The sequence below is a fragment of the Grammomys surdaster genome, unplaced genomic scaffold (genome assembly GCF_004785775.1).
Source record: "Grammomys surdaster isolate TR1022 unplaced genomic scaffold, NIH_TR_1.0 174, whole genome shotgun sequence".
NCBI classification, from domain to species: domain Eukaryota; kingdom Metazoa; phylum Chordata; class Mammalia; order Rodentia; family Muridae; genus Grammomys; species Grammomys surdaster.
This window is the reverse complement of record NW_021604622.1, coordinates 6061126-6087524: the sequence shown is the minus strand read 5'-3', so window position 1 is coordinate 6087524 and position 26399 is coordinate 6061126. Positions and strand designations below refer to the sequence as shown.

The following is a 26399-nucleotide window of genomic DNA, read 5'->3' as shown; positions in this document are numbered from 1 at the left end:
CCCCCCCCAACTTGTTTGTTTGTTTGTTTTGTTGGTTTGTTTTTGTTTTTAAGATAGGGCCTCCAGTTGTATCGCTGACTGGCCTGGAGTAATCTATATAAATCAGGCTGGTCTTGAACTCCGAGATCCACCTGTCTCTGCCTAGTAAGTACTGCAATCAAAACTATGTATTGCCACACCCAGCTCTCTTTTCTGTTTTCTTGTCTTTTTCATATATTACCCCTCTTTTTAAAGATTAATTTAATTTTAAGTTATATGTATAGTGTAAGGACAGTGGCCTTCAGGGTCCAGAAGAGAGTGTTGGATTCCCTGGATCCATGGTTATAGGCAGTTCTGAGCTGTCTGACATGGGTACATGCTCTTACCATCTGAGCCAGCTCTCAAGCTGCTAATAAAACTTCTTGCCTCTCTCAGTATGTTCTGTAAGGTCTTCGGTTTCCCAGGGACGCTTACTGAAACAGCTCACCGTTTCTCAACTTTGAACAAGTTGTGTTCAGAACAATGTCATAAGTATGTATTTACAAAGATCTCACGTCACACGTAGCTCAGGACTGGAGGGATTTGGCACCTGACTTTATTTAGAAAATGACGAACCATAGTTAAGTAAGTCTTGGCTCTAGTGAACAGTGTTTAAAATATTGACTGTGTGACAAGTCAATATCAGAAATTTAACCATGTCTGCTTTTGTGGGTTGAACTTCGGCAGTTATTTAATTTTTTCTTATTTTTTTCTGTAACCAGGATGTAGTATATTTGCTTGTATCTATCTATCTATCTATCTATCTATCTATCTATCTATCTATCTATCCTGTGTGTGTTAGATGTACTTGTACCTGTGAGTGGGTCCACTCATGCCTGCATACAGGGGCATGAGTGTGGTGGCCAGGGGTCACCTCCTTTGCTCTGTACTTTATCATTTGAGAGAGGCTCTCAGTGGATCGATCAGTTTCAGCTGCACAGGTTAGTCAATAAACTGCAGGAATTCACTGTCTTCCATACTTAAGCCCAGGGCTTTTAGACTTACACCGTGCATCCTAGCTTTGTCATGGGTGCTTGTGATCCAAACTCAGGTCCTCTGGTGCTGCAGTCATTTCACTGACGGGGCCAGCTGCCAAGCCCTGCATGTTCTTGATGGTACACTTAGCTGGAAGAAAGCTTCCCTGTAAGTCACCTCCAAAGGGAGTTCCACACAGGCCACGAGGTCTGCGTGTTAGATCAGATATTTCTAAATAGACTCTCTGTCTTGAGTGACTCTCGAGTCTCACCAAAACGCATGCATTGAGCTCAAACCCACTTCTCGATGTCTCAGGATGTGATTTTGAGGCAGGGCTTTTATAGAGGTAATTACGTTAACATGAGATCCTTAAGAGGATCCTTATCCAATTAGACTCGTATGCTTACAAGTGGGGGAAATCTGTCTACTAGAGGAAACCTCAGGGATATGCATGCACAGAGGTAAAAGTGTGAAGACATAGTGGGCCAGTGTCTGCCAGCCGCAGAGGGAGGTCTCAGGAGAAACTTGCTGACGCTTTGCTTGGATTTCCAGACCCTCTGAGAGGATCGATCATCCGTTTCTGCTGGCAAGGCTGCCCAGGGTGCAGCATTCTGTTCTGGAGGCGCTAACAGCCGACACTATCCAATTTAGTGAAAATGTGTAAAGACATGTTGTGTCATATCCTAACGAGTGAATTAATTTAGTGAATTAGCTGAATTTAATTTAGCCTTTATGGATCAGCTGTAGACTTGGCTAACTTTCAGCTCAAGATAAACAGCATTCTGGAAGCATAATTCTTTGGTCTTCAGTTCTTTGAATAAAGCCTATCTATATTCTAGAAGGTGGTCATCTTTCCTCAAAAACGTTAATCATGTTTACAGGTCTTTAAACAATTCTTCTTCTCCACAGTAATGTCTAGAATAGTATTTGAGCAAACAGCTGGATCCTGGGGCATATCCATGACTACATGTAATGTGGACTCAATGATATAAAAGTCATAGTATAGGGCACATTTTCTAGAAAAATCAGAATGTTAGAAACCGAAACATAAAATCTCAGCTTCAGATGTGGTTATTAATAAGGGTGTATTCACATGTGTTTTTTGACTTATTCCTTTGTGCCTGTCTTGTTTTAATATATAGATGAACATATGTTAAAATGTAGCGTGCTCGTTACCCCTAAATTTCTGTGTATTGTGCAAGTGTTAAGTGTGATATCAACTGTTAACTGTTATTGCCACGTGACACAGAAAACCAGTGCTCCTTAAGGTTGGTCTGCATGAAAACTCTACTTAGCTCCCGTGGGAATTCCTGCTTTATGACCAGTCCTGGGACTGCTGAGGCACTGTTTGAGTGACACTTTCCTTCTGTTTTTCCTTCCATCCGTTTGATTGAAGCTTAGAGAACTGGCCATCTGTTTCATTCAAGTTCCTTTTCTGAGGTGACAGACTCTGGTAGACTGGAGAAGGGTGTCTCCTAGGTGACCAAACTCGTGTTTAATCAATGTGTTTCTTTAAAAGGGTTTGAGTCTGTTTGAATTGTGATGGTTACTGTTAAAGAAGATGCCATCGAGGAAAAAAAAGCCCCCACCTCATTGTGATTTAAATGAATGCCCACTTTTCATTCCTGCCTATACCTAGTTAATGCCCTAATTGCTTACAAAGCTCTACCAAAGAGAGGATGGAGAGTCCTATTTCTTTAAAACAGATTGGAATTTTTTTTTCCCTTTAGGATCATTTGGAAAATGTATTTGTAGATAGTCTGCAAAATAATTCAAATTATTTACATATGTGCCACTATAATGAAGCACTCTTTTCTGTCATTGGATGTAACCAGTTGGTAGTTAAAACAAATTTTGTCATTTATGCAATTCAAGTAGCTGTGTACATATGCAAGACCGGAGTATAACCTTGCGGATTACTTTGAGAAACTAGAACAGAATGGATGTGAATATTCATCATAACCCTGATGGAATGAAGTCATCCTAGGCTTAGCAACAGCAGGAGCCAAGATGCACTCTCATTAGGAAGCTTAACTTATTATTGGGTAGAAGAAGTTGTGATGGCTGCTTGATACTCTTATCAACTAGGGAAATATGTCAAATATCAGTATGAGATACAGTCCGAAATCGTGAAGTATGAGAATCTTTGAGGGCAACCGACCTCATTTCTTCACCATGTAAATTAAAAGAAAAAAGAGGGGGAGGTGAAGGGGAGACCTACAGATTAGGAGAGTGCAAGATGGAGCCGTTGGCCATGTGTGGACCTTCCTGGTATTCTGACTCCACCAAAGCAAGAAAGCTCGACAAGATAGTTGGAAACTTTTCGTACTGATAGATACTTGATTTTTCAGGCATTAGTGTAATTCCTTAAAGATATATTATCGAGCTCATATTTTAAAAAGAGACATGTACCGAAATATGCATGGATGCTGATAAGGGAAGGTTTGTGATCAGGGTATCGCTGAGTGGAGACAGTGCTTACTTTAGCCAGTGAAGTGATATGGTATATGAGACAGAGTTCTCTAGAGGAACAGAACTTATAGAATGAATATATGTATATGTGTATATGCATACATATAGTATATATTTGGATTTATTAAACTGACTTACAATCTGGTCCAGATAGTCCAAAGATGCTGTCTACCAACTGAAAGTCCAAGAACTGAGTAGTTGTTCAGTCCTCAAGGCTGATGTCTTAGCTGGTCTTCAGGATACAGATGAATCCTGAGGAAGTAGGCTCTAATGCCAGTGAAGAAATGGACTTGCAAGCCGGGCGGTGGTGGCGCACGCCTTTAATCCCAGCACTCGGGAGGCAGAGGCAGGCGGATTTCTGAGTTCGAGGCCAGCCTGGTCTACAGAGTGAGTTCCAGGACAGCCCGGGCTATACAGAGAAACCCTGTCTCGAAAAACCAAAAAAAAAAAAAAAAAAGAAATGGACTTGCAGGCGGTAGCAAGAGCAAGAAGGCAGAGAAAGGGAGCGTCTTCTGTGTCCTTTAAATTGGCTGCCATTTCAGAAGCTGTGGCCCAGATTAAAGATTGGTCTTCTCACTTCAAATAATTGAAATAAGAAAAATCCCTCATAAGTGTACCCATCAGCTTGGGTGTTAGTTAATGGATGTAGTTAAGTTGACAAGCAAGAATAGCCATTACAGAAGATAAGTTATTCTCCTAGTTGTTGGTTATTTTTTAAATAGTTTCATAAGAACACATGCTCTTATAGAAATGTTTGCCTGGTGTTAGATAATAAGTGATTTTTTTTTTTTTTGTCAGGGATGCTAACCAGAACTCTTATATTTTGCTGCGGTTTTTTATGGCCAGAATCTTACCTAAGATGTTTTTGCTTACAGCTATAGTGGCCCAAGTATAGCTGTGTACGGCACTTACATAATAAGCATACACAAGGCTCCAAGTTCAATCCCAACACTGTACTGCTGTAGGGCAACAGGAAAACAACATACAGTCGGATCTCTGACCAGGTTCTTTATATTTCTTTGCTGATAATAACCTAAATATTGAGCAACAAAGAAATGTCAAGTTAATTAAGGTCTTAAAATCACTTTATGGAATGTTATGTGTCCTATAAAATAACAGTTTATTGCCTCATAAAAGTGCTTTTAGTGTATTAGAGAGGAAGAAGATAGGACAAAGTAGTTATGATAGAGAAGAAAAATTGACGGGAAATAAAACATTAACTTTTAAGTACAGTATTAAATTATGGATGTGCATGTTAACATATTCTGTCATTGGGTCATATTTAGTTTTAAAAGCCTTACAGATAAAAATGTGTCCTGTTGCCAAGCACAATGTACACTTGTAATTTTGTGTGCTTTGATGGTAAAGGCAGGACTGATGCAGGTTCCAGGCCAGCCTGGGCTATATAGGGAGTCATGGACCAGATATAATGCAAGCTGGGGCAAAGTTCCACATTGAGGGACTATATCCACGTACACATATTTAGACTACATTATTTTTGCCTAAATAAAAAATACCTTTTCTAACAAAGTAGTATATTACAGGCTTAGTTTATATTTGATGGGAATGGTACATTTTTATAGTTACGCGTTTAGATAAACTGTGGTATAAGATAATTATTTGTTCATATACCTGCTTATTTATTTTTGAGTAAGCAATAGGAGATAGCTTTTATACTGCAGGGTCGGGAAGGTTTGCATTTTCTAGGCTGTACAGGCTGTTTGTTGCTCCCACATGCTGCCTGTCTCTGTTCCTGGTACTATTACCCCAACCAACCACAGAGCCAGCAAGCACTCCCTTGCTAGCTTTTGAAAACAATGACATAAGGAACTGGAAGTTAATTTTCTAATACTCTGATCATCAAACTTCCTCTGTAATTGTGTTCCTCTCAGGAGAGGACAGTTGGAAGGCTGCAGTTGTCTTGTCTGGGTGAACTTGACACTGATTATAAGCCGGGACAGTTGAAGATTAATTAAAGTGAAGAAGGCCTGACCTTCATGGAGCCAGACATGACCCCGGAGGCTTGTGCTATGGAAGGGGTCCCCACTGCACAGCTGTCATCTCTGGAGTCTGGGGAAGGAGTCTGTCTTCCTGTCACCTGCTTTCAGTCTCCCAGAGGCTGGACAAAGAGATAATCACAGGCTCTAGGAATGAACACCACCCTAGAGATGCATTAGGAATGAAAGCCAAGCCCAAGAGTGGATCAGGCTGGGGTTAGCTAGCCTTCCAGGAGCTTCTCAGGAGGCTGGACCTCATGGGTGGCCATACCTACTGCCAAGGCAGATACTTACTGTTTTTTTTGCTGGGCTCTCTGTCTCCTGTGTCACTATGCTAAGCTGTACCTCACAGCTCAGTGCCCTGGAGAAGGTTACCTCACTACGCAAGGTCAGAAAACAAAAGACTAGGACATAATAGTGCACATTTATAAGAATACTGTGATTCACAATCTACCAGGTTAGGTTCTTCTGAATCTTAAAAAATATATATTCATGTATGTATCACGTATCGTGTGTCTGAATGTGCCATGGCACGCCCGTGTAGATCAGAGAACTGCATGTGAGTCTCGGGATTCAAACTTAGGTTTTCAGGCTTGACAGTGTTTACATCTCCCTTGCCTGTAAGTCTTTCCTGCATCTAAGAATGGGAGCCAGGGTCAGTTGGCTCAGCACTGTGGATATAGAGGTCAGAGCATTGGAAGTTCAAAATCCCTTCTCAGCTGCAACAAGTTTGAAGCCCTGAGAACTTATCTCAAAAATAAAAAGCCAAACAAGAAAGCTTTAGTTTTTACAAATAATTTTATGAAATACTTAGCCTGTTGATACTTTAAAGTAATGATATATATATTACCACCCCCCACTTTATTTGGAAATAATATTGGCAAGGCAGGCTCTTCCTCTCTCACAGACCTTTGCCCTAGCTCTGAGTCCTTGGTCTGAGTACCTGTGTATTTACTGTCTCTGTGTTGAGAAGCACCATGTGGCTTGCACTTACGTTTCTGAAACACAAGGTATTCGCTTTGATTTTATTGCCTGGAGTGTATATCGCAAAAAAAGAGAAAGAAAGTAAAAGACCCAGATGGTTTTTTACTATATTTCATTCCCATGCTTTTTACAAATTAATTAGAGGAAGAATTATCAGAACAAGACTGGGGAGTCTGAAGGAGCCAGGATACTGGAGGAAGTGCTGCAGAATCCCTCTCACCCCTGGAATTTAGAGTCCTGGGCCATGCTGGCCTCTTCTCCCACAGGCACTCCAAAAAAATCTGCTGGATGAATGAACAACCTGGCTAGGACCTATTGCCCTATTTTATTGAGCACAAACATTTAACTGTGTTTGAGAGGGAGCTGATTTCCTGAGTCTCTCCAGCCCGTGGGGTATATGCATTCAGAAGAATCCATATGTCCGTAGTCTCTTCTTTCCTCTGCCTTATACAGCGGGCCTCATTCAGAAATGTTCAGAGACCAATCCCAAACTCTCCAACTTCATTTACGTCTCCTTTCTCCAGTGTAGCATCACTCAGCATCAGAGCATCTGAACAGAGAGAAGAGATGTTGTGTGTTTGTTCACTGTCTGTTCTGCATAGGATCCAATGACAAACCTCTGGAATCTGGAGGTAGAAAGGAATTGGGGGTACATTGCGTGGTTGAATAACACTTACTTCTTAGCTAGGTCTAGAAGTGGTCCTCCAAGGGGCAGGTCTATACTGGTTGTTTCTCTGACCAAATGCTAGTTTTGAGAATGTGTGCTACTCTCAACTCCTCAACTTAGGATTCTTTCTGCCCTCCAGGTAAAGCCTTTACTAATACCCCTATTCTATATAATAGGAGCCATCCAAGTCAATACAGACAGCCATCCTGATTAGGGTGACAGCAGGCTGGCTCTGGTCTGGCTACATGATAGTGTCTTATTGATCCCACTCAAGGCCGTTCACCTTTGTTACTCCAAACTGGGTATACTGGTGGCTTCCCCAGTACCCCGTCTCCACACTGGGATCTCTTTCTAGGTCTTGTCAGTAGACCTCAGACACATAGTGGGAAGCAGCCAGTGAACAGCCCTTGTAGATGGCAGCTGATCAAAGAGATACTAGTTGTCCCTTCTTGCAGGCACCCTAATCTCTGTGTGGTTCTGACTGCTCCCTCTAGCTGGAGGCAAAAAGCATAGAAGCTGGGGTGCCCAGAATGAGCTCTTCTTTCTGGGAAATGCTAACATGCCCTGTTCCTCCAGTATTCATTAATGCAGAGGTTGTTTCTGGTGAGGACTAGCTCTTTTACTGCAGTAGAATAGCTCACGAAAAGGCTCTTGTATTGAAGGGGTGGTCTCCAGTGCAGCAGTGTTCAGAGCTTTGGGAAGGGAGATTGATTACAAAGCCTGTAACCCTGTGACTGAATTAACCTATTGATGGATTCATGTTTTACAGTGTATTGAAGGTGGTGGAAAGTTTAGAAACTTTAGGACCCAATGGGACGAAGTAGGTTACTTCCCTGAAAGGGTAGATTTTGTTCACGGACCAATCATGAGATGAGGAAGATGGAGCCGTTCTCTCTCCATGCTGCTAGTTCCTCACCACTCTCCAGAAGCATCAGAGCCAGGGAGCCGTGGGCCAAAACCCAAAACCGTGAGTCAAGATACATTTCTCCAGCTTTAAGATGATCTTTTCAGGTATTTTGCCAAATGATGGATAGCTAACTAACAGAGTTACCTTCAGGTCACCTCTGGAGGAGATACATGGCCTTGATCTTTTTGAAGGTGAGCCCACAGTAGTCTCGTTCTCCTTCTAGGGACGTCATGAGAAGATTTATTTCAAGTTCTTAAAGAGCCTCAGGAATCTTAATAGAAGAGAAAGCACTGGGGTTGTCTGATATCAGTGATCCCCAGGACTGGAAAATGTTTAAGCTTAGGAACCGCCGTGTTGAGAGGCAGGTTCGGAAGGTAAGGGCCAGTAGCATTTGTTATTGTTGAAGTCACTGTAAGCACTGAAGGACACAGGCATGCATGGACAAAGATGCTTGAATAAGGAAAGGTTCTGTGTGTCAGAGATGCTTGAATCAGGAAAGGTTAGCAGCAGCATGGAAACTCATTACGGCTGTGCTGGCCTACTTTCTGTCAGCTTGACCCGGACTTAAACATATCTGGAAAGAAGGAATCTCAATAGAGAAACTACTTTCCTTAGATCGTCTTGAGGGCGTGTTTGTGGGGGTATTTTTTCTCACGGCTGATTGATGTGGGAATGCCCAGCTTACTGCGGGAGGTGCCACTCCTAGCAGGTGGGCCTGGGTTGTATATGAAAGCGATCTAAGCCAGCCATGGAAAGCAAGCCGCTTTCCGCTAGGTTCCCTGCTTCAGTTTCTGCCTCTAGGTCCCTGCCTTGAGCTCCTGCCCTGCCTTCCTTTGATGAATACTGCTTGTAAGCTGAAGCAAGCCCCTTCCTTCCCAGTGTTCCTGTTGGTCATAGTGTTTGGCACAGCAACAGAAAGCAAACTGGGATGACCACCTAGCCGCAGAGAGTGTCCACTGCCAGGAGACATTTGTTTGAGATAAACCTTTGAAGAGTCTTTAAAAGCAAATTAACATAGCGCTGCTCTACTTAACCTGTTTGTGCAAAGGAAAGGGTGTATATCCCTAGTTCTTGTGTAAAATACTAAAAATGGACAGTGTACAAAGCCAGTCTCTTGTCCTAGTGAGTCATACAATTAGGAACATAGTGAAGAATTCTTATCCTTGAATGGACTAAAAGTGACATTATTATTTTATTTTTTTTATAGTGTGTAATATGTATGTATGGTATCTATCTATCTGTCTGTCTGTCTGTCTGTCTGTCTGTCTACCTACCTATCTATTTACCTACCTACCTACTTCCCTCCCTCCCTACCTACCTACCTACCTATCTGGAGGCTAGAGAGGTGGCTCAGTGGTTAAAGATACTTGCTGCTCTTACTGAGGACTCAGGTTCTGTTCCCAGCACCCACATCAGGGAGCTCACAATGCCTTTTACTCCAGCTCTGGGAGTTTTGATGCTTCTGGTTCCAAGACACACTTGAACACACATGCATACAACATGCCTTTTCACATAATTAAAAATAAAAAACCAGAACTATTAAATGTAATAAAAGACTAGAGTACATACTTGTACTTACATTTCTCCAAATCTCTGAGTTTGAAGAATCTCTTCACAGAAAGCTTTTAGTCAATTATTTTTCCTTCTGTCTTAGTTGGCCTAATAACTATTCCCTCATTCCACAATCTGGCTTATATTTCAACAACTGAATGTCCTAAATACTATTTGGCATTTGAGAATGTGTGTGCTAATTTGGAAAAATGCCTTTATTACAGTATAAATCTTCCAACTAACTTTTAAAATTATCCCGTGGTCCTCATTTTGAACACTAGAAAATGAGAACCACTTAATTTGTTAAAAAAAAAAAACCTCAAATGCTATTCATCTTCTCTCATAACTATTTTGTAATTTATTAAGAAAGTATTTCAGGAAAATTAATTCTTCAGGGTTTATTTAAGTGGTAGAGTGGAATAAATCAGGGTGGAATTTTAGCATGTAGGCATGAGAGGTCTATATTTTCTTGTCTATACAGACTTGGCCAGTTTCAGCCTGTAACACTGAGTTAAGAACCAGATATGGGTCGAATTTTCTGTGACATCACCGAGTCCTAGTTCTGTGCAGCCTGCAGGATACCAGTGATATGGTAACAACAAATGCTCATTTGGCACCTCTTGTGTCCAAGGTACCTCACCAAGTGTCTTCACATATTAACTCAGCCCTCACAGCAGGTCTCTGGGGAAAGCAGTTTGAAACTTTTGTTCCTCCAGAGAAATGAATGGGGGTGGGGGGAAGCAAATAGTTTCAACTCCACAGTAGCTTAAAATTCTTTAGTGGCAGACATTCCTTGGGAAGCTTTTTGCTTCTGTAGATTGATGTTTCAGTTAAATTTGAATATTCTCATGGAAAGATGCACAAAAAAAAAACCCACCAAAATTGTGGTAACAGTGAGAAACAGTAGGCGATTCTTTATTGTTACAGAAAAGTAACAGTAACAGTTTTAGTGTTTGCTACATTTGGATATCTGAGTTGTGTACAATCCCTGTATTGGAAAGAGAGCAGTTGTTTTATTCAGTGTGCTCAAAGGAAGTAGTTCAAAAAGTGTGGTCCATGCAAAAATAGTAGTAGTGTAGGATAGAAGGAGAAAGGTGGTAACCCTTGAACTGGGTCAGAAGGACTTCTGAGAAATTAAAGAGGGAATTATGAGCTCAGAATTAGCACGAAAGTCTTGACAACAGTTTAGCCTTAAAGCTTTAGGATCTAGAGATGGGATTCACGATTAAAAGGGCTTGCTACTTTTGCAGGGACCCAAGTTTCCGGCCCCCAGGCTTGTCAACTTAAAATTGCCCGCAACCCTAGTTCCAGGGGACTCATCCCACTTTGTGGTATCTGGGTACCTGTACTCATATGCAGATATCCACACATTGCTATAAGCATATACACATCATTAAGACATAAACCTTTTAAAAATCGTATTGGGACTCATGGGCTTTTCTGAATTAATACCTGTCATCCATTGCACATAGATTGTTATCTCTTCAGGGCATGCTGTTGAGGCAAGGGCAGTGAATTGCATTAAAGCATGGTAGCACTAAACCTGTAACTCTCTGTCTCTTAAAGTAGACCCGCGGCAGTCAATAGCACCTTTTTGTCAGTAAGCTCCACGTTTATTTTATAATGTTGTGGGGGATTTTTTTTTGTAACCATAGTTACTAATTTTGCTTCTTGGCTTTCATATTAAGTTCCACATTCATGTATCATTATTTTGATTTGCTTCTTGATCTTGAACAACTGGCCCAGTTTTTGGGGGGTGGGAAACCTGTACAGTTGTGTTTGGGAAGAATCAGGCTCTGCCTGCATCTGTCTGAGGGTGATCCTGTTGTTCTCATGTCCAAAGGACCGCCAAGGGGAGGACAGTGAGGTAAAGCTTAGTTCCTCTGACCTCTGCTTAAAACAGTCCACTGTTGTTTGGCACGTAGAATTTTGGGAAAATTTGAGTCAGCCTGAATTGGAGGAGAAGCCTTTGACAATAACCTGTTCCTGGTCTGGATAGCAATAGTTTTTTCCTTTTTCCTTGAAATCAATAAACTAAATGTTGTACCTCAAAGTGCCAGTCTTTCTTTGAAAATCTTTTATCATTTGGTCCTTACTTTTGCTTCAATTTGTATATCATTTATTTCCTGGATCTTGCATTGGCGCTCTTTCTGTCTCCATTCCCTTCCATTTGTTTCTTTTCCTTTTAATCCTTTGAGTCCAGATGTTTTGTCAGTATTCAGTCTGCACCTCAATGCTTCTAGTACATTTTACACTTGGCCTCTCCCTACGATATTGTCTGTTTTCCAGATTGTTCTTCAGGGCAGTGTCAGGGCCACATCCTTTTTTTTTTTTTTCTTGGTTGAACACCCACTTGGTTTTCTGAACAAGTGTATTTTATTTTGTAGGAACAACTGTGCTGGGATTACTCAGAGACCTTCTCTTCCTTCAGATGGCTGGAGCTTTTCTTAGAAATTGTGCTATTTCTTACAGCACACATTTCTATAAGGAAGGGTATGTTTGTGTGCACTGGAGGAGTGAGGCAGTCTATTGGATGCCGTAAAGCTTTTCTTCAACTATCTCAGTACACAGAGGGAGGAAGAAGCATAAAGGAAAAATCTGACCCATCATTCTGTGCTGACATTTTAGAAGTCCAGGTGCCTGAAGAATGTGTGCTTTGGAGACAGTTGCATCTGGGGGCTCTTACCAACGAGACTGATTAGATGGTAGTGGTGGCCTTGAACTCATGCGGTGACCCTTTCCTGCCTGATTGCCTTTAAGATATACCAGCCCTTCATGTCTGTACAGCTGTCCTCCTGTGCTTATTGTTGTGAGGTTGATGGGTAACACTCATCATGGTGGCCAAGTGGAAGCCAGAAAATCATGAACTGTGCTTTCTACCACATATTCCTCTGACTTGGGTTCTAGGTGTGGTTTTTGTTATTGTTGTTGTTGGGCTTTTTCCCCCCAAGGGTTTTCTTGACAGACAGGAATACAATGTCTTAGCCTTCCATGGCCAGTAGCCTTATTTCACATTTGTCTCATTGGACCTAAAGCTGCAAGATATCTCACAGTTTCGAGATCTGGTATATGCTTCTATCGTTTCCTGTGGAGATGCAAATTACACCTTAATTAATATTAAGTTATTGTTATTTTTTTTTTTTTTTGGTTTTTCAAGACAGGGTTTCTCTGTGTAGCCCTGGCTGTCCTGGAACTCACTCTGTAGACCAGGCTGGCCTCAAACTCAGAAATCCGCCTGCCTCTGCCTCCCAAGTGCTGGGGTTAAAGGCGTGCGCCACCACTGCCCGGCTAATATTAAGTTAATTTTACTGGGAAAGTGATGAATCATTTAAAACTGTTAAGGCTTTAATGAATTCTCCCAAAGTTCATACCGCTTTAGTAGCTTAGAAAGCAGCCATGGAGTTTCTGGGCAAGCCGAGTTGCAGAAGCTTCTCGACATGCTTACCGTCAGTCAGCACTATCTCTCCTCTGATAAAGCCAGTCAGCAGATCCAAATGTGGGCTGTGGGTATACATTGTGAGCCTTAGTATCCACTAAGCCTAGAGAAAAAGGACCATTATTTAAAATAACAATGGAATTTCCCTTGGGACTATGAGTAATGACCAAATTAGCTAGCACTTCCTGAATGCCTCACTCTCAGCCGGATACTATTTTACAACTCTCTCAGATCCACTTAGTTCTCACAACAGCCCCCAGAGATTACCCTTATTGTCTTTTATTCTCAAACTGAGGCACTCAAGGATAACATAACTTGCCCAAGTCACAGGATAGAGCCAGTGGTGTGTGATCCCAGGGAGGCTGACTTCAGGGTCCTGACCCTTTTAGCTTTAGACAGCTTTTCAGAATGTTGGGAATGACATTGGAACTCTGTGGTTTTCCCCTGCTAGGGTTTGATTTCATGGTGACAGAGGAGCCAGTTGCAACATAGTTTGAGGGAGCTGTCAGGATGAACATATCAATATAAAAACATTCAGATAGTTGCAGTGGGCAGGAGGGGAGACCATCTTGGGGCAGACTTGAGGATGGATATCTTTCAGTATTTTTAGAAGCAGGATTGTATTTGAAGTATTAGAAGCAGGAGATGAGCAGACTGCTGAGTGTTTTACCCCTCTACCACATAAGCATCTACTCATCTCTGTCAATGTACCCTCGTTCTAGGTACCTGAGATAAGATGGAAAAAAAAAACACAATGCCTGTTCTTAAGGGGCACAACTAGCTGAACACATAATGGCTTTCTATAGAAGTTGTGTCTATAGTAAGAGATAGTAAGTTGTATATCCTAGAACATAGAGTACCAGAATTCCAAAAGGGTTATTATCTTGAATTATTTCATTGTTTTTAGTGGTCCAGGAAACCCACTGTTTTAAAACGAGTGGTCAAGTGATGGATAGGTGACATTTATATTAGAGTATGGTCAAAATCTATGGCCTAGGATGTATAGTAAAGCTCTGGCTTTGTTTGTTTAGACTTTTTTCCCTTTAGGTGATTATTGTTTGTGTCCATTTATCAGCCAGAATCTAGCTGAATCATAAAATGTAAGGCAAGGCTCCCCATTGGGCTCTGATAGGGGCCAGCGACATACCTAAGACCTTCCACAGGTTTTCCAAGTTTTCCACATCGGCCAGAATCTCTAGCTTTCCTTCCTCTATTGTTCTCAGAACTGTGCTGTTGAAGAATTGGGCTTTCCTGGCCCTGCCTGGGTGGCCCTGTGTCCTCTGGGGCCTGGGGTGATAGTGATGTCAGAGGGCCATCTATACAGAGGATCTTCTGAAGTGGGGACAGACCGGATGGACTGATAGTGACCCTCTTACCCATTGTTTGTGCTGTTAGTTAGCACTGACTTCTGCCTTTAGCAGCAGGCAGAAGTAATTTCTTCGAACTAGATTTTTTTTTCCCTTGTGGGTGGATATTGGAGTTTATTCTGTGTTGCTGTTATTGGAGTATATAGAACAGCTTCAACAGACATGCCCTTTCTTAAGAACTATAGCTGTTTGGTTATAAATAAGTCATTATCTTTTGCCTCACATTTATATTAAAATATCCAGACTATTTAAAGTTAAGCTCTGGGTCTGGGGACACAGCTGTGTGGTAGAATGCTTGCCTAGCATGTAGAAGGCCCAGGTTCAGACCCCAGAACTACAGGAATAATGACATCTGAGAATACATACACATACATACATACATACATACATAGTATTTTTACTACTTAATCACTTAATGAATTCTGAGGCTTCTAGCCCCTGTTACAGAATGTATAGAAAATTGGAATGGTGACCTAAAGCCTCGGAATGTTGTCTAGAATCTAAACATAGTTGGTTCTGTTTTAGTAGGGTGATTCATTGCACAGTGTCCAAATAGGTCTACCCAGTGGCATTATGGAATCCATCCATCAATACATAAAGTGTGTTATCAGCAACTATGTCTTACAGTTTGGGAAACTGCAATGCACCAAGTTAAATGAACTTAGGGTCAGGATTTGAACCCAGCTAAACACAGTGCTTGACCCAGGGATTGAACACAAGCATGGAGCAGACCAGAGAGGTGCGTGGATGCTGCAGAGCTTATGGTGGACTGCAGTCAGCCTCTGCTCAGGATGAATGATGTATTGCTTCTATTTGATATTCCAAGAAAGTGTCATCTGCCATTACCATAGAGTTCTTCATATTGTTATAATATCTGATCCCAGTCAGACTTTGAGGGCTGCTTGAAAAACCTCCTTTCCTCAATTCACAAAGTTTTCCTTTCTCTGTGAGCTCTTGGGAATGTGTGTGTGTGTGTGTGTGTGTGTGTGTGTGTGTGTGTGTGTATGTGTGTGTGTGTGTGTGTGTGTAACTCACCACTGACTCTGCTTACTTTGGCTTCTCCTTCCCCAAGACATCCCAACCCCATACCTCTGCCTCTCTGTCCCTCTCCTCCTTCCTCTTTGCATCTCAGAGGCAAACACAACTCTCTTAAAGATCAACCACTTACCTGAGTCCACCTCCCAGGCTCTCTTGTCAGATATGAGTGCTCCCCTTTGCTCTTCATCCTCTGCCCACTGACTCCTTGGCTTGCCTCAGTCTCTGCATTTGCGTCACCCCCTTTCATTGTTAAAATCTTTCCTCTGTTTCCCTTTCCATTGTGCCATTACTTTCTTCTCTTAGGAAAATCGCCTGTACTGTGAATGGGATGGCGATATACAAGTCCCTTAATCTTTCTGCGCCCTAGTTTCCTTGTGGGTAAAATGAGCTGCAGATATTACTGGCCTCATAGAATTATTGTTGATATTATATCCTAATGTAGTGAAGTTCCTAGCTTACCATTTTTTAGGTTTTTTTTTTTTTTAAGGTGGTAAGAATATTCTCTCTTGGGTATTCATAGAAGCTTGACAGTTTCTGGGTGTGTTTCTGCCCTCAATGCCTGGGGGCTCCCTGAAGGACAAGATTATTTTATCCCACCTTCCTATTCCCAGGACTAAACACGTGTAATTGCTAACCTTAGATTTACCTCTTCATGTCAATATGGGTGTAAATAAACGAGTGGTTGAGACCACTGAATTAGAAGGAACAAATTTTCTCTTTGAAGGATAAAATTGGCTTTCCTATTTCTAGACTTAGGTTACTCTCAATGCAATTACATGGTGCATGATTTTATTTATTTACTTGCAGCTCTTGGGGACAAACCCGGGTTCTAGGCAAGCATTCCACCCCCGCACTACAACCCCCAGCATATTTAAATGCTGTGTTTTAACACGATGGGTTACGGTAGGATGCTGGAGAATATAAGTATAATCGCTGCCTAAGACAGAAGAAGGTAGAGAAGGGGTTCATCTGTAGTGGCGTCCAATGAAGAGGAAACAAAAAGGAGTTTCCCAGTGACGTCTGCGGTTGTGACCACGGCACTGACAGAATACCTCAAGAGAGAAACTTTATTTGGGTCATTAGGTCAGGAATATAGTACGCCATCCCAGGGTAGGCAGGGAGTCAGGAACTCGAAGCACTCATATGCACAGTCAAGAGTGGAGAAAGAGTGAATCCGTGCCTATCTGTACCCTCCACTTCACTTCTCCATTTTTGCACAGTCCAGGACTCAAGCCCCGGTCATGATGCCACCCCGAGCAGTCGTATGTTGAAGTCTGTTGGCAGAATGACCTGCCTGATCTTGGAAGGAGGTGTTTATAATTATCTAATGTCCAGAACATAGCAATCACCATTTGGGAAGGCTTTAGGAGCCATGGCATAGTTAAAAAAAAAATGGGAGGGTGACAGAGTTTGGGGCGAGTAGCAGACACAGTGTCACCGAGATGTGTGAATAGCCTGGGATGAAATGTAGGGAAGGCAACCTCATTCCTGAATGAATGTCTCACATGCTGCTCCAGTGTCGCTGTGCATACGTGGGAAGATCTTCATGGAAGTCCTGGGCTTCCTCCAGTAGGAGAAAGGTCAGTTATTTACGTCATGAGGTACTAGTAATCTAGGTTTTCAGTGAATGATGAAGAGAGCCGTCTGTTACGGCTTTACGAGGACCGTCTACTGACTGCACCTGTGTCCTTCATTCTGCCTCTTCGTTTACCTGAACATCACTCCCTGCATGATCTGGTTCACTATCTGGTCTAGAAACGTGCTTGCCTGACTGAAAGTCTCCATTCTATGTGGTTGGCTCCCCGTTTCACACACCTTAGGGGACACTAGTTCTTATTGTTTGCATGTTCCTGGTGATGTTAGAACTTATCTTTGCAAAGTTAAGGAAGGGCCAGTAAAGGCTATGCTGCTCTTGTAAAAGGAGCTAATAGATACTTGTTGGATGACAGAACAGATGTTAGGGCTTGTCTCTTATCTGTCTAACAAGCATCTGTATCCTCTCAATCCCTTTACATCTAGTAGGTAGACATTACCAAGTACTGGCTAGTACAGTGAAACTTTAGGCAAAACTAGTTAGGACCAGGAAACTTGCCTGTTTATTGTCTGATCAAAGTTTTGAAGTATGTGCTTTTTTTTTTTTTTTTGTCTTTTTTCTGGATAGCATGAGTTTAAAACTATCCCAGTAAAAACACTATTTGCCTTCTACCTTTGCCTTGCTGGTTGTATTGTCAAAGCGATCTGGTCTTCTCCATAAACTTGGAGGGGAAAATGAAACCTTTCCAAGCATCGTCTCTCAAATAGACTTCCTCTGATGGCTGCTCCGGGAGACCCAGACAACATGAGTTACTTCAGTTTGCAATGGTTTGGGCTTTAGCATCTTTCTTAATGACTCCAAGAAACTTTTTTATTCCTGGCTTACTTCTGTGCCAGTGGACTACTTTGCTTGGACTGATATATTTCAAAACTCAAGCCTGCCCGTTGGCCAGATGTCTGTGACCACTGAATTTCTACTGGTTTTTCAGTTTTCCATGATTAAACAAAAAAAAAAAAATGATGCCATGTCTGGCCAAGGACAGATGTTGGTTGCCAAAGTCCCAGCGTTCATCACGATGACATTCTGTTTGCTCCCCTGGATGGAGACAGTCAGGGCTTTCAGAGGCCAAGCTTCAAGGGAAGAGCTGTGAACAAGTCGGTGTCATTTGGAAATGATTTGATAGCTAGACTTACCGGCTAGCCACTGAAAATCTCCTTTGTGATTTATGAGCACGAATGTCAGGAGCCCGCATCGAGGCTAAGCCTTGGCTTTCCCACATGCAGGCCTTCATAGCTGACACATTACACATGTCTCTGGAGTGTAACATATGGCTTCCTGAACTTGAAAATGTGGCCTCCTGCTCTGTTGAAATAATGTCTGTTTAAACAGTCTCCTGGAAAAGTGAAGCCACATTCAATAAAATAAGTTCATGTCCAGGAAGCTTCCTCTAGGGTCCCTTAAAATGTGATTTCCAAGGAACATAGTAGAAAGTTTGCATTAAGGTGTTACCTGCCTCTATATCCATAATGGACTGACAGATTGTAGCTGTACAAGTAGATGTTTATTGTAGATGTTAAAGGATTTATGAAGTATTAGCGAAACAGGAACAGGGCAGATCATCTAGTTCAGGAGTAATAATAAGCTCAGTTTGGGGTATAGACCCCCAGTTTGGGGTATAGACCCATTGCCCCAGCTAGTCCACAGGCTAGCAGAGAAGGAACACAAGGTTAAGGCTGCCTTGGATACAGATCAAGTTCAAGACCAGCCTGGGCAGTTCAGTGAGACTCTTTGAAAGTACATACATGTTTTATGTGTATGTGAATGAATCTTTCAGCAGCCTGCGGCTTCATCCCTATGTGGGTTTATGAATCTTGCAGAAGATTAAGAGCCAGGTTTTGGCAGCAGGTTTGTCTTCATAGTAGACATTAAAAAAAAAAAAAAAAAACAAGTAGAAAAGTGTCCACACAAGCATACTGGACCAATGTCAGCTCAACCAGGCTCTGACCCACACAATGTTTTTGTTCTGTATATGGGGGAGGGAGAAAGAGAATGTGATTTATTAATTACCTATAGAGAAATACATGTGAATATTCTATATAGCTATATATGATATGTATATATATACATAGCTACATATCATATATAGGTATGTAGTTATATAGGTATAAAGTTATATAGGTAGATCTATAAATATAGATAGATCTATCTATATAGGTATATAGTTATATAGATATATAGTTATATCAGTTATACCTACCTATAGATCTACTTATATAGATATAGAATTATATAGGTAGATCTATAGATACAGATATGTAGATATATAACTATAAGATAGTTACCAAGTGGGTGTCTGCTGAGCCACTAGCCAAGTTGCAGAACAGACCAGGGCCTCTGTGTATCCCCACACACCCAATTCTCACCAGATACAGCATCCCAGCTCCTAACCACCATCCTGACTTTTAGCCCATTTCTGCACAGTGCGGTTCCATTTCTCCCAGATTTCTCTGTATTTACACACAGTCATACGAAATGGGGCTTTGCATGTTGAACTTAACTTCTCTCAGCATTTGTTTCTGATAACCGTCTGTGCTGTTCACTTTGGTTGCCTTGAGCCTCCCCTTGTTTGACTGTACTGTAATAATCTTTTTGGATATTTGGGCCATTTATAAATTTTGTCTCTTTTGAGTGCTTTCTGTTAACATTCTACAGTAAATCTGATGGACACATTGATCACACATCCCTGAATGAAGACCTGATGTTCGCTAAGCTTTTGTAGGAGATAACATTTTTCTCTTTTTCCTATCCCGTTCCTATTAAGGCTTTATGAAGGACAAAATTGCTTTAAATTCTCTAGCCAACCTTGACAGAGATGCTGAATGTCCCTGGATGGGATCATTGAGAGTAGTTGCTGGACCTAATGGTTTCCTAAGAACCACCTTAAGTGCTGGGTGGGTCAGAATCTTCAGGACCAGGAGTCTGTAGACTGAACCAGCACCTAGATGTTTCTCATGAGGGAGACACTGGGCTCACTCCGATTGAATTTATGAGGTTTGGCATCTTAGTCATGAGGAAATTTGGGGAAAGTATACACAATTAAAAATATCTTGAGAAACTGGCCTTCTTGTGGAAAAAAAGCTAAGGAAGTAGGATTCATTTGGGCCGTAAATGTATTTTTAAAAGACTGAAACGTGATTTAATTGTTTGCAAGAGAATGAAAGAATTTTATTATGACAGTGCAAATATTTGCTAAGTCGAGAGAGATTTAGTTAGATTAGTCAAGAGGGAGCACATACTGGGCATTCTCCAGGCACCAGGGATGTAAGAAACAAAAGCTACAGTTCAGTGTCTTCAGGGAACTGAAGATTCGGGGTAAAACGAACAAACCAGACGCCCCCTCCCCAGCAAAAGCAGGATGCCATATTTCATCTCATCTAGACAGTAGGCTTCAGTGAGCTGAGTAGGTGGGCCCCAGAGGACACAGAGGAGCAGAGACGCAGAGAGAGAGGTCACCGGGAAGGTCCTGAGAGCCTGTGGGGCTCCGGTCAGCTTTAGAAGTTGGCCTTCATGTAGGCGGTGGAGGAGAGGACTGTCCTAAAGCAGCAGCTTCCATTGTTTTTATTGTGATTCTCCAGTAAGGAGTAATTGTTACCATAGGTGGCCCAGTGTATACCTTTACACTAGCCAGACATTTCATCAGGCGTTCAATCTATTAATCCTGAGCACCGGCTGGTGTCTTTTCTGTCAACGTCGTGCCGCTTGGTGGACGGACAGGAGAGGAATTGCCTCTAGATTGCTAAGAGTAGTGATATCAGAATGCTTCTCATACATGCCCCATGTTGTGCTGGCTAAAGAGATAATATGGGAGGTGACGTGAATGGGAGGGAGCTTCCTGAGGAAGATGAACAGTCGGGGTCAGTTTTCCTGCTGCCTTCCAGCTTGCTCTGAACTCTTCCCCCATTCAAACTTAAGCTCCCTGCTATGTGTGAGCACCCAGCCTTGTCCCCCTGTCCATCATGTGTCCCGTATGCAGCACTTACAGACTGAATGATGTTGCAGATTATTGAGCATCTATCTAGAAGAATCCATCTTCTTCTTTGCTTCATTTGCTCAAAGAGGCTCATAGAGTCAAGATCAGGGTCCCTTCAGACCTCTGGCAAGTGCCATTGCTGTATAGGAAGGGGACTTTTCTTTGGCATGTCCTCACCAGAGGTCCACCTGGAACTGATTTAGGAAACCCTCATCGCCGGATTTTTCACTGAAGAACAGAGCCTTAGCAGCAGCCGATAGAAACTCCTTTCATGTGGCCTTGCCCAGCGTAAGTACTTTCAGTCCCGTCCGTTAAGATTTCACATTCTTCTGATCGGCCCAATCCAGTTTTAATTTAGCCAGTTTAGATTAGGGAAGGATTTTACCGGTCCATACTTTTCCATCTCAAGATAATGTAACTAGAGGTCACTGGCCCTATATGTACTTTAGTGAAGCATTCTCTTGTTTAAAATGAACTCTGGGAGAAAGCAACCGCTGTGTGCTTCTTAGCGTGTGCTACAGTTAAGTGACACACGTCCTAGACTGGTAATGAAAGCTGGTGTCTTCGCACTGTTGTCTTCCCTTCGGTGGGAAGCATGGTTTGTAGTCGAGATAACGCCTCATTGTGTGTTTGTTAGTAGTTTGTTTCAACAGGAAGGTTGAGTGGCATTGCCCAGACAAACTTCAATAAAATACAATAGGAGGTGATTGTACCGGGCTGCACTATTTCTTGTTGTACTTACTAGCGGTTTCTCAACGTTTTAAGAATTCAGTTCCTCAGTTGCACTGGCTGTTTGATGTGTACTAACTTGGTCAGAGACACTTTTTGTGGATAGCGGTGTGCTTTGTCGAGTCAGTAGTCTGAACAGCTCAGAGCATCGAGGCCTGGTACATGGGCCAGAAGGAAGAGCTCATGGTTAAGCCCTTGGTATCCTTGAACTGTTGGCTGGTTTGGTTTTGTAGCACAGTGCCCTTGAGTGAACTGTGCGCTAAGTCAAAGGCCTGCGTTCTCAGGCACCAGCTGTCAAGGTTAGCTAGCCATTAGCTAATGAGTAAGCTGGCCGTAGTCCTACATTGCTTCATCTTCTCAAGGGTACCTGAAGGAAGTGACCTTTTGTAGGAGTTTGCTGATGACTGGTATTTCATGAAACTGTGGGTGCTTTCTCTGGGAAAGCTAGCTTTCTTGGGCGTGCTCACCATGAAGGGGAAGGCGTTTTTAAAGCTGCTTGCTTTGAGCAGGATTTGATGTCAGCCGTGGCTTCTGTTGCTCATCCTTCTACCTCTACTTTCTGGCCCCTCACAGACAAATGAGTGGAGCAAGAACGATGACCGTCTGCTGCAGGCTGTGGAGAATGGAGATGCCGAGAAGGTGGCCTCGCTGCTGGGCAAGAAAGGGGCCAGTGCCACCAAGCAGGACAGCGAGGGCAAGACCGCGTAAGAGAGAACACTGGCTTGTTAAGGGTGGGGAGCATTTCAGTCTTAGAGTGTCTCCTACTCTAGGCTCCATCTCTAACACTGTGAGAAACAAAAACCAAACCCCGAAATATTGACTTATTCATCAAGGGGAGTTTGACCAATGCTTTGGGGACCTTCAAAGAAACTAGTGCTGACCTCTTTCTGACCCCATCCTAAAACATGTCTGGGTCTGTTTCCTTCCCATCCGACTCCAAATTATACACTGAACTTTTGCTTGTGGCTGTTAGCTGTTCCTGGAAACAACCAACCATCAATTGCACCAGAGAACAAATAGCACCAGGGTTGCAAGCAATTGGCAGATGGGAAAGAAATTCTCCCCTAGATAAGAAACAGCCCAGCTTTCAAACCTTACTGCTTGTAATTTGTTAAACCACTCTTTAGCAGAGGTCGTGATTGCATGATCTTACTGTAGTAAGATTTTTTTTTTTTTTGCTTTATGTTTGCATGTGTCAAATTCCTGCTTGCCATAATTAAAACTATGTGGAGAGAGATAGAAAGGGGTGTATGTGTGTTGGGGAGAGAGACAGAGAGAAAGGTAGGGGTGTGTGTGTGTGTGTGTGTGTGTGTGTGTGGAGAGAGAGAGGGGGGGGGGAGGCGGGGAGAGAGGGAGGGGAGGTCATTTTTAGCCTGGTAGTGGTATTGAGATCAGTGACTTTGGAGTCATCCAGGCCTGTCATGTGGACTCTATTATACTTATGACCTTCTAATCCTTGAGCCTTACTTTTCTTGCCCTTGTTGTTAAGACAAGGACTCACTGTACTCCTGGCTATCCTGAACTCACTATGTTGACCATGTTGGCCTTGAACTCACAGATAGGTGCCTACCTCTGAATCCTAAATCCTGGGACTAAAGGTGTGTGCCACCATGCCTGACTGAGCCTCACTTTGAGTGTCCTCAGAAACAGCTGCTTGTGTGCCAGTAGTTTCCTTTGCCAGAGATTCCAGCGCTCTGAAAGAAGTGTAGGTGTGGGGTTGTCATTGGCTGGTTTCTCCAGTTGGTGACTGGGGTACTTTTCTGAGGACTTTTTAGAAGTACTACATTTATAGCAGTGCTGGCAAACATGGCGAGATGCCTGTTGTTTGTTAAGTCCCGGGCCATGGCTGCCCCTGGGCTACAAAGGCAGAACTGAATAATTTCAGCAGAGGCCATATGGCTCCCAGAGCCCCAAGTCCTCATTGCCTGGCCCTTCTCATAAACCTTTCACTTTCCTTTGAGTTTTGGTAAAGCAAATGAGGTATTTGTCCTTATTCCCTGTTTTGTAGAGGTAGAGCCTCTTCCTAGGGACCGTGATGTATAAATGGTTAGTAATGGTCCGTTGGATGACCCATGGATGACCCATGGTTGTAGGTACTGTGTATACAAAGCTAGCACAATCCTCATCCACAGGAGACATTCAAGAAACTGTTTCTTCTTTCTCACTCCAGACTAGTGGCTCTCAGTCTAGGAAGCATCTGCACTAGCATTGCCTAAGGTACTTTAAAAAGATGTTCTGACTCACTACATCTTTGGGGGGCCTGGAAGTCTATCCTTTTGTCCTGACATTTCTGGTGACGGATGGTGCCTTTTGTACTAATCTACCACAGCCTTCTTGCAACTATTCCTTGTGTCCAGGTGTCTGCTTAAGATAGCCTTTTATACTCATCCCAGAGGAAGATAAAAGTGTTTATGATAGCTTTAACCAAGACAGTGCTCACCAAAAAGAAGACAAAATTTAGATTAGCAACTTAGACACAGGTGGGAAGATCTTATGAACTTTGTTTCGTATTTCCTATTTATTCTGTTTAGAATAGATGGCTAAGATGAGCACGGTCTAGTCTCTCTTTTCTATTGCAGTAAAAGACACATCACATTAAACTAAGCATGTTAATGGTTTTAAAATGTGAAGTTCAGTTTCACAGTGAGGCTCATCGCCCCTAAGGGAACTCCGTTCTTATCAGGTAGCCATTCCCAGCCTCTCCCCCTGACAATCATTAATGAGCTTGCAGCCTCTCTGCATTTGCCTCTTCTCAATATTTCATGTAAGTGGAGTTATGTATGTAGCCCCTCTAGCTTCTTCACTTAGTGTGTGCTCAGGGTCCATCCATGTTTTACGTGTGCCAGAGTGCATTCTGTTCTCTTACTGTCCACAGAAGTCCCTGCTTTCATTTTACAAAAGATAAAAGCAAGTCTCTCCCTATCTCGTTCTTCCAGAGCACTCCCACTTGGAAATCAACTTTGTTCTCCCCCCTAACAATCCTTACATAAAAAGTTAGAAGAACTAATGAAAGAAAGGTGATCCCTTTTCCAGTGCGGGATTTTCTATATGTCATCCTCTGTCAACACTTGGTTTTCCTGCTCAGGACACTTATTTGAGGACTGAACTTATTAACTGGTAACAGTAAGAATTTAAGATTTAAAGGCACTGTGGAATTAAATCTTATCTGGCTTTATATTTCTAGTCTAACCCAATGGTTGGAATATTCACAATTGACCTGGGGCCGAGAGACTGAGAAACCATCTTCTGTGTCCCTTTAGCATCCTGTAACGATGTTAAAATCGAGGCTTCTGTTATAGAAAGAGCCCCATGAGGCTCCTTGCCTTAGCCTTGTCCCCCCAGCCCAGTGGAGCTTATAAAGATAATTTGTGTCCATTCTGGACATGGAAGAGATGCGTTGCCTTTCTCTCTGAGGAATAAGGCCACATCATGAACTTGAAAATTATGTCCTTGACCATGCTTGACCTCATTTTCTGTCTTGTATATAGTTTCATAGCAAAGTGAGGCTGCAGGACTCTCTTCTAGAGAGCTTTCAGAGTAAAGGATTGTGCCTGAGTGCAGGGTCTTGACTTGGTTATTCAAGGTCATCTCTCTACTATGTAAATGTTGTCTTCCTATGAGCCGTCTTCTCCTGTGTGTCCCTACCTCTTCTTAAGTCCAGATGTCCATGGATCTGCCCAGCTTCTATGTCCAGTTGCATTTGATGGTACCGAAAGAACAGGAGCAGTAGTGATACTTTCACAAATGAAAGCCTAGCTTTCCAAAGGGTCTGAGTCTCATGCAGTGGTGAGGTTCCAGGAAGACAAGGGTCATACCATTTTTGTTGGGTTAGCCTTTCCCTGTGTTGTAGGCACGGAAGAACCATTTGCTGTGGTTGCTGGGGAGAGCCCCCCCTTTTTTTTGCTTATAATGCTTCATAAAAAAAATTACCTGGGGTGAATTAACTTAGGATCCAGGAGAAATAGGAATTCTGGAAAACCTACCACTCTCGTGCCCCTGCTTCCAGGGAGTAGTTTCGATAGAAAATCACTCAGCTTGTGTTATCCAGATGTTCAGCAAGCCCAGAAGTCCCAAGAATGCAGTGGTCAAGGCAGCCATTGCCCAGACATTCTCCAGCAACTTCCATATCCCAAGACCAGATGGGTGGCTTGGAAATTCCTGAAACTTACTCTTTTCTTCCTGAGTATCCCCTGTCCTGCGTGAAAGAGGAGAGACTGTCAGAAAATTTCTTCCTCCGACACTGATCACAGAGGAGTTAAAAAAAAAAAAAAAACGTCAAAGTGATCGGACAACTGGAATTCATTTAGGAAAGGGTAAAATAGGAGAGGTGGCTTGGCTGGAGGAAGACAAAATAGAACAGAACAGGGCAGAAAGTTACCGCTCCAGGCTGTGTTTGTGGAGTTAGGCTTGGCTTTCCTCTGCCCCATCTGGGCTCTTTCCATGGGGGAGGTAAGGAAGTAGAGGGTTGGCAGGACCCTGAAACCTTACCGGGGAAGAGTCTAATTGCTTCAAGATGGTTTCTCCTGTATTGGATATGCCTTTAATTAAAGTTATATGTGTTTGTCTTAGGAACAACCAGACTAAATAAAATCACTACTGGGACCATAGTATTTGAACAAATACTCACCAGGGCATATGTTCATGGGCCTTAGAGACAGAAAGGGGGGGGAGAGAGAAAGAGCGAGAGCGAGAGC

At 42.6% G+C, this 26399-nt stretch overlaps 1 protein-coding gene across 3 annotated transcripts in view; it reads left to right on the top strand.

The window, feature by feature from the left end:
* Positions 1–26399, top strand: part of Rai14 (retinoic acid induced 14) — a 133687-nt gene that overhangs the window by 56454 nt on the left and 50834 nt on the right. For all 3 annotated transcript variants that reach the window (XM_028767574.1, XM_028767575.1, XM_028767573.1), the window contains exon 3: positions 22279–22409. In XM_028767574.1, the coding sequence (XP_028623407.1) occupies positions 22279–22409 (131 nt within the window). The remainder of the gene's footprint in view (positions 1–22278; positions 22410–26399) is intronic.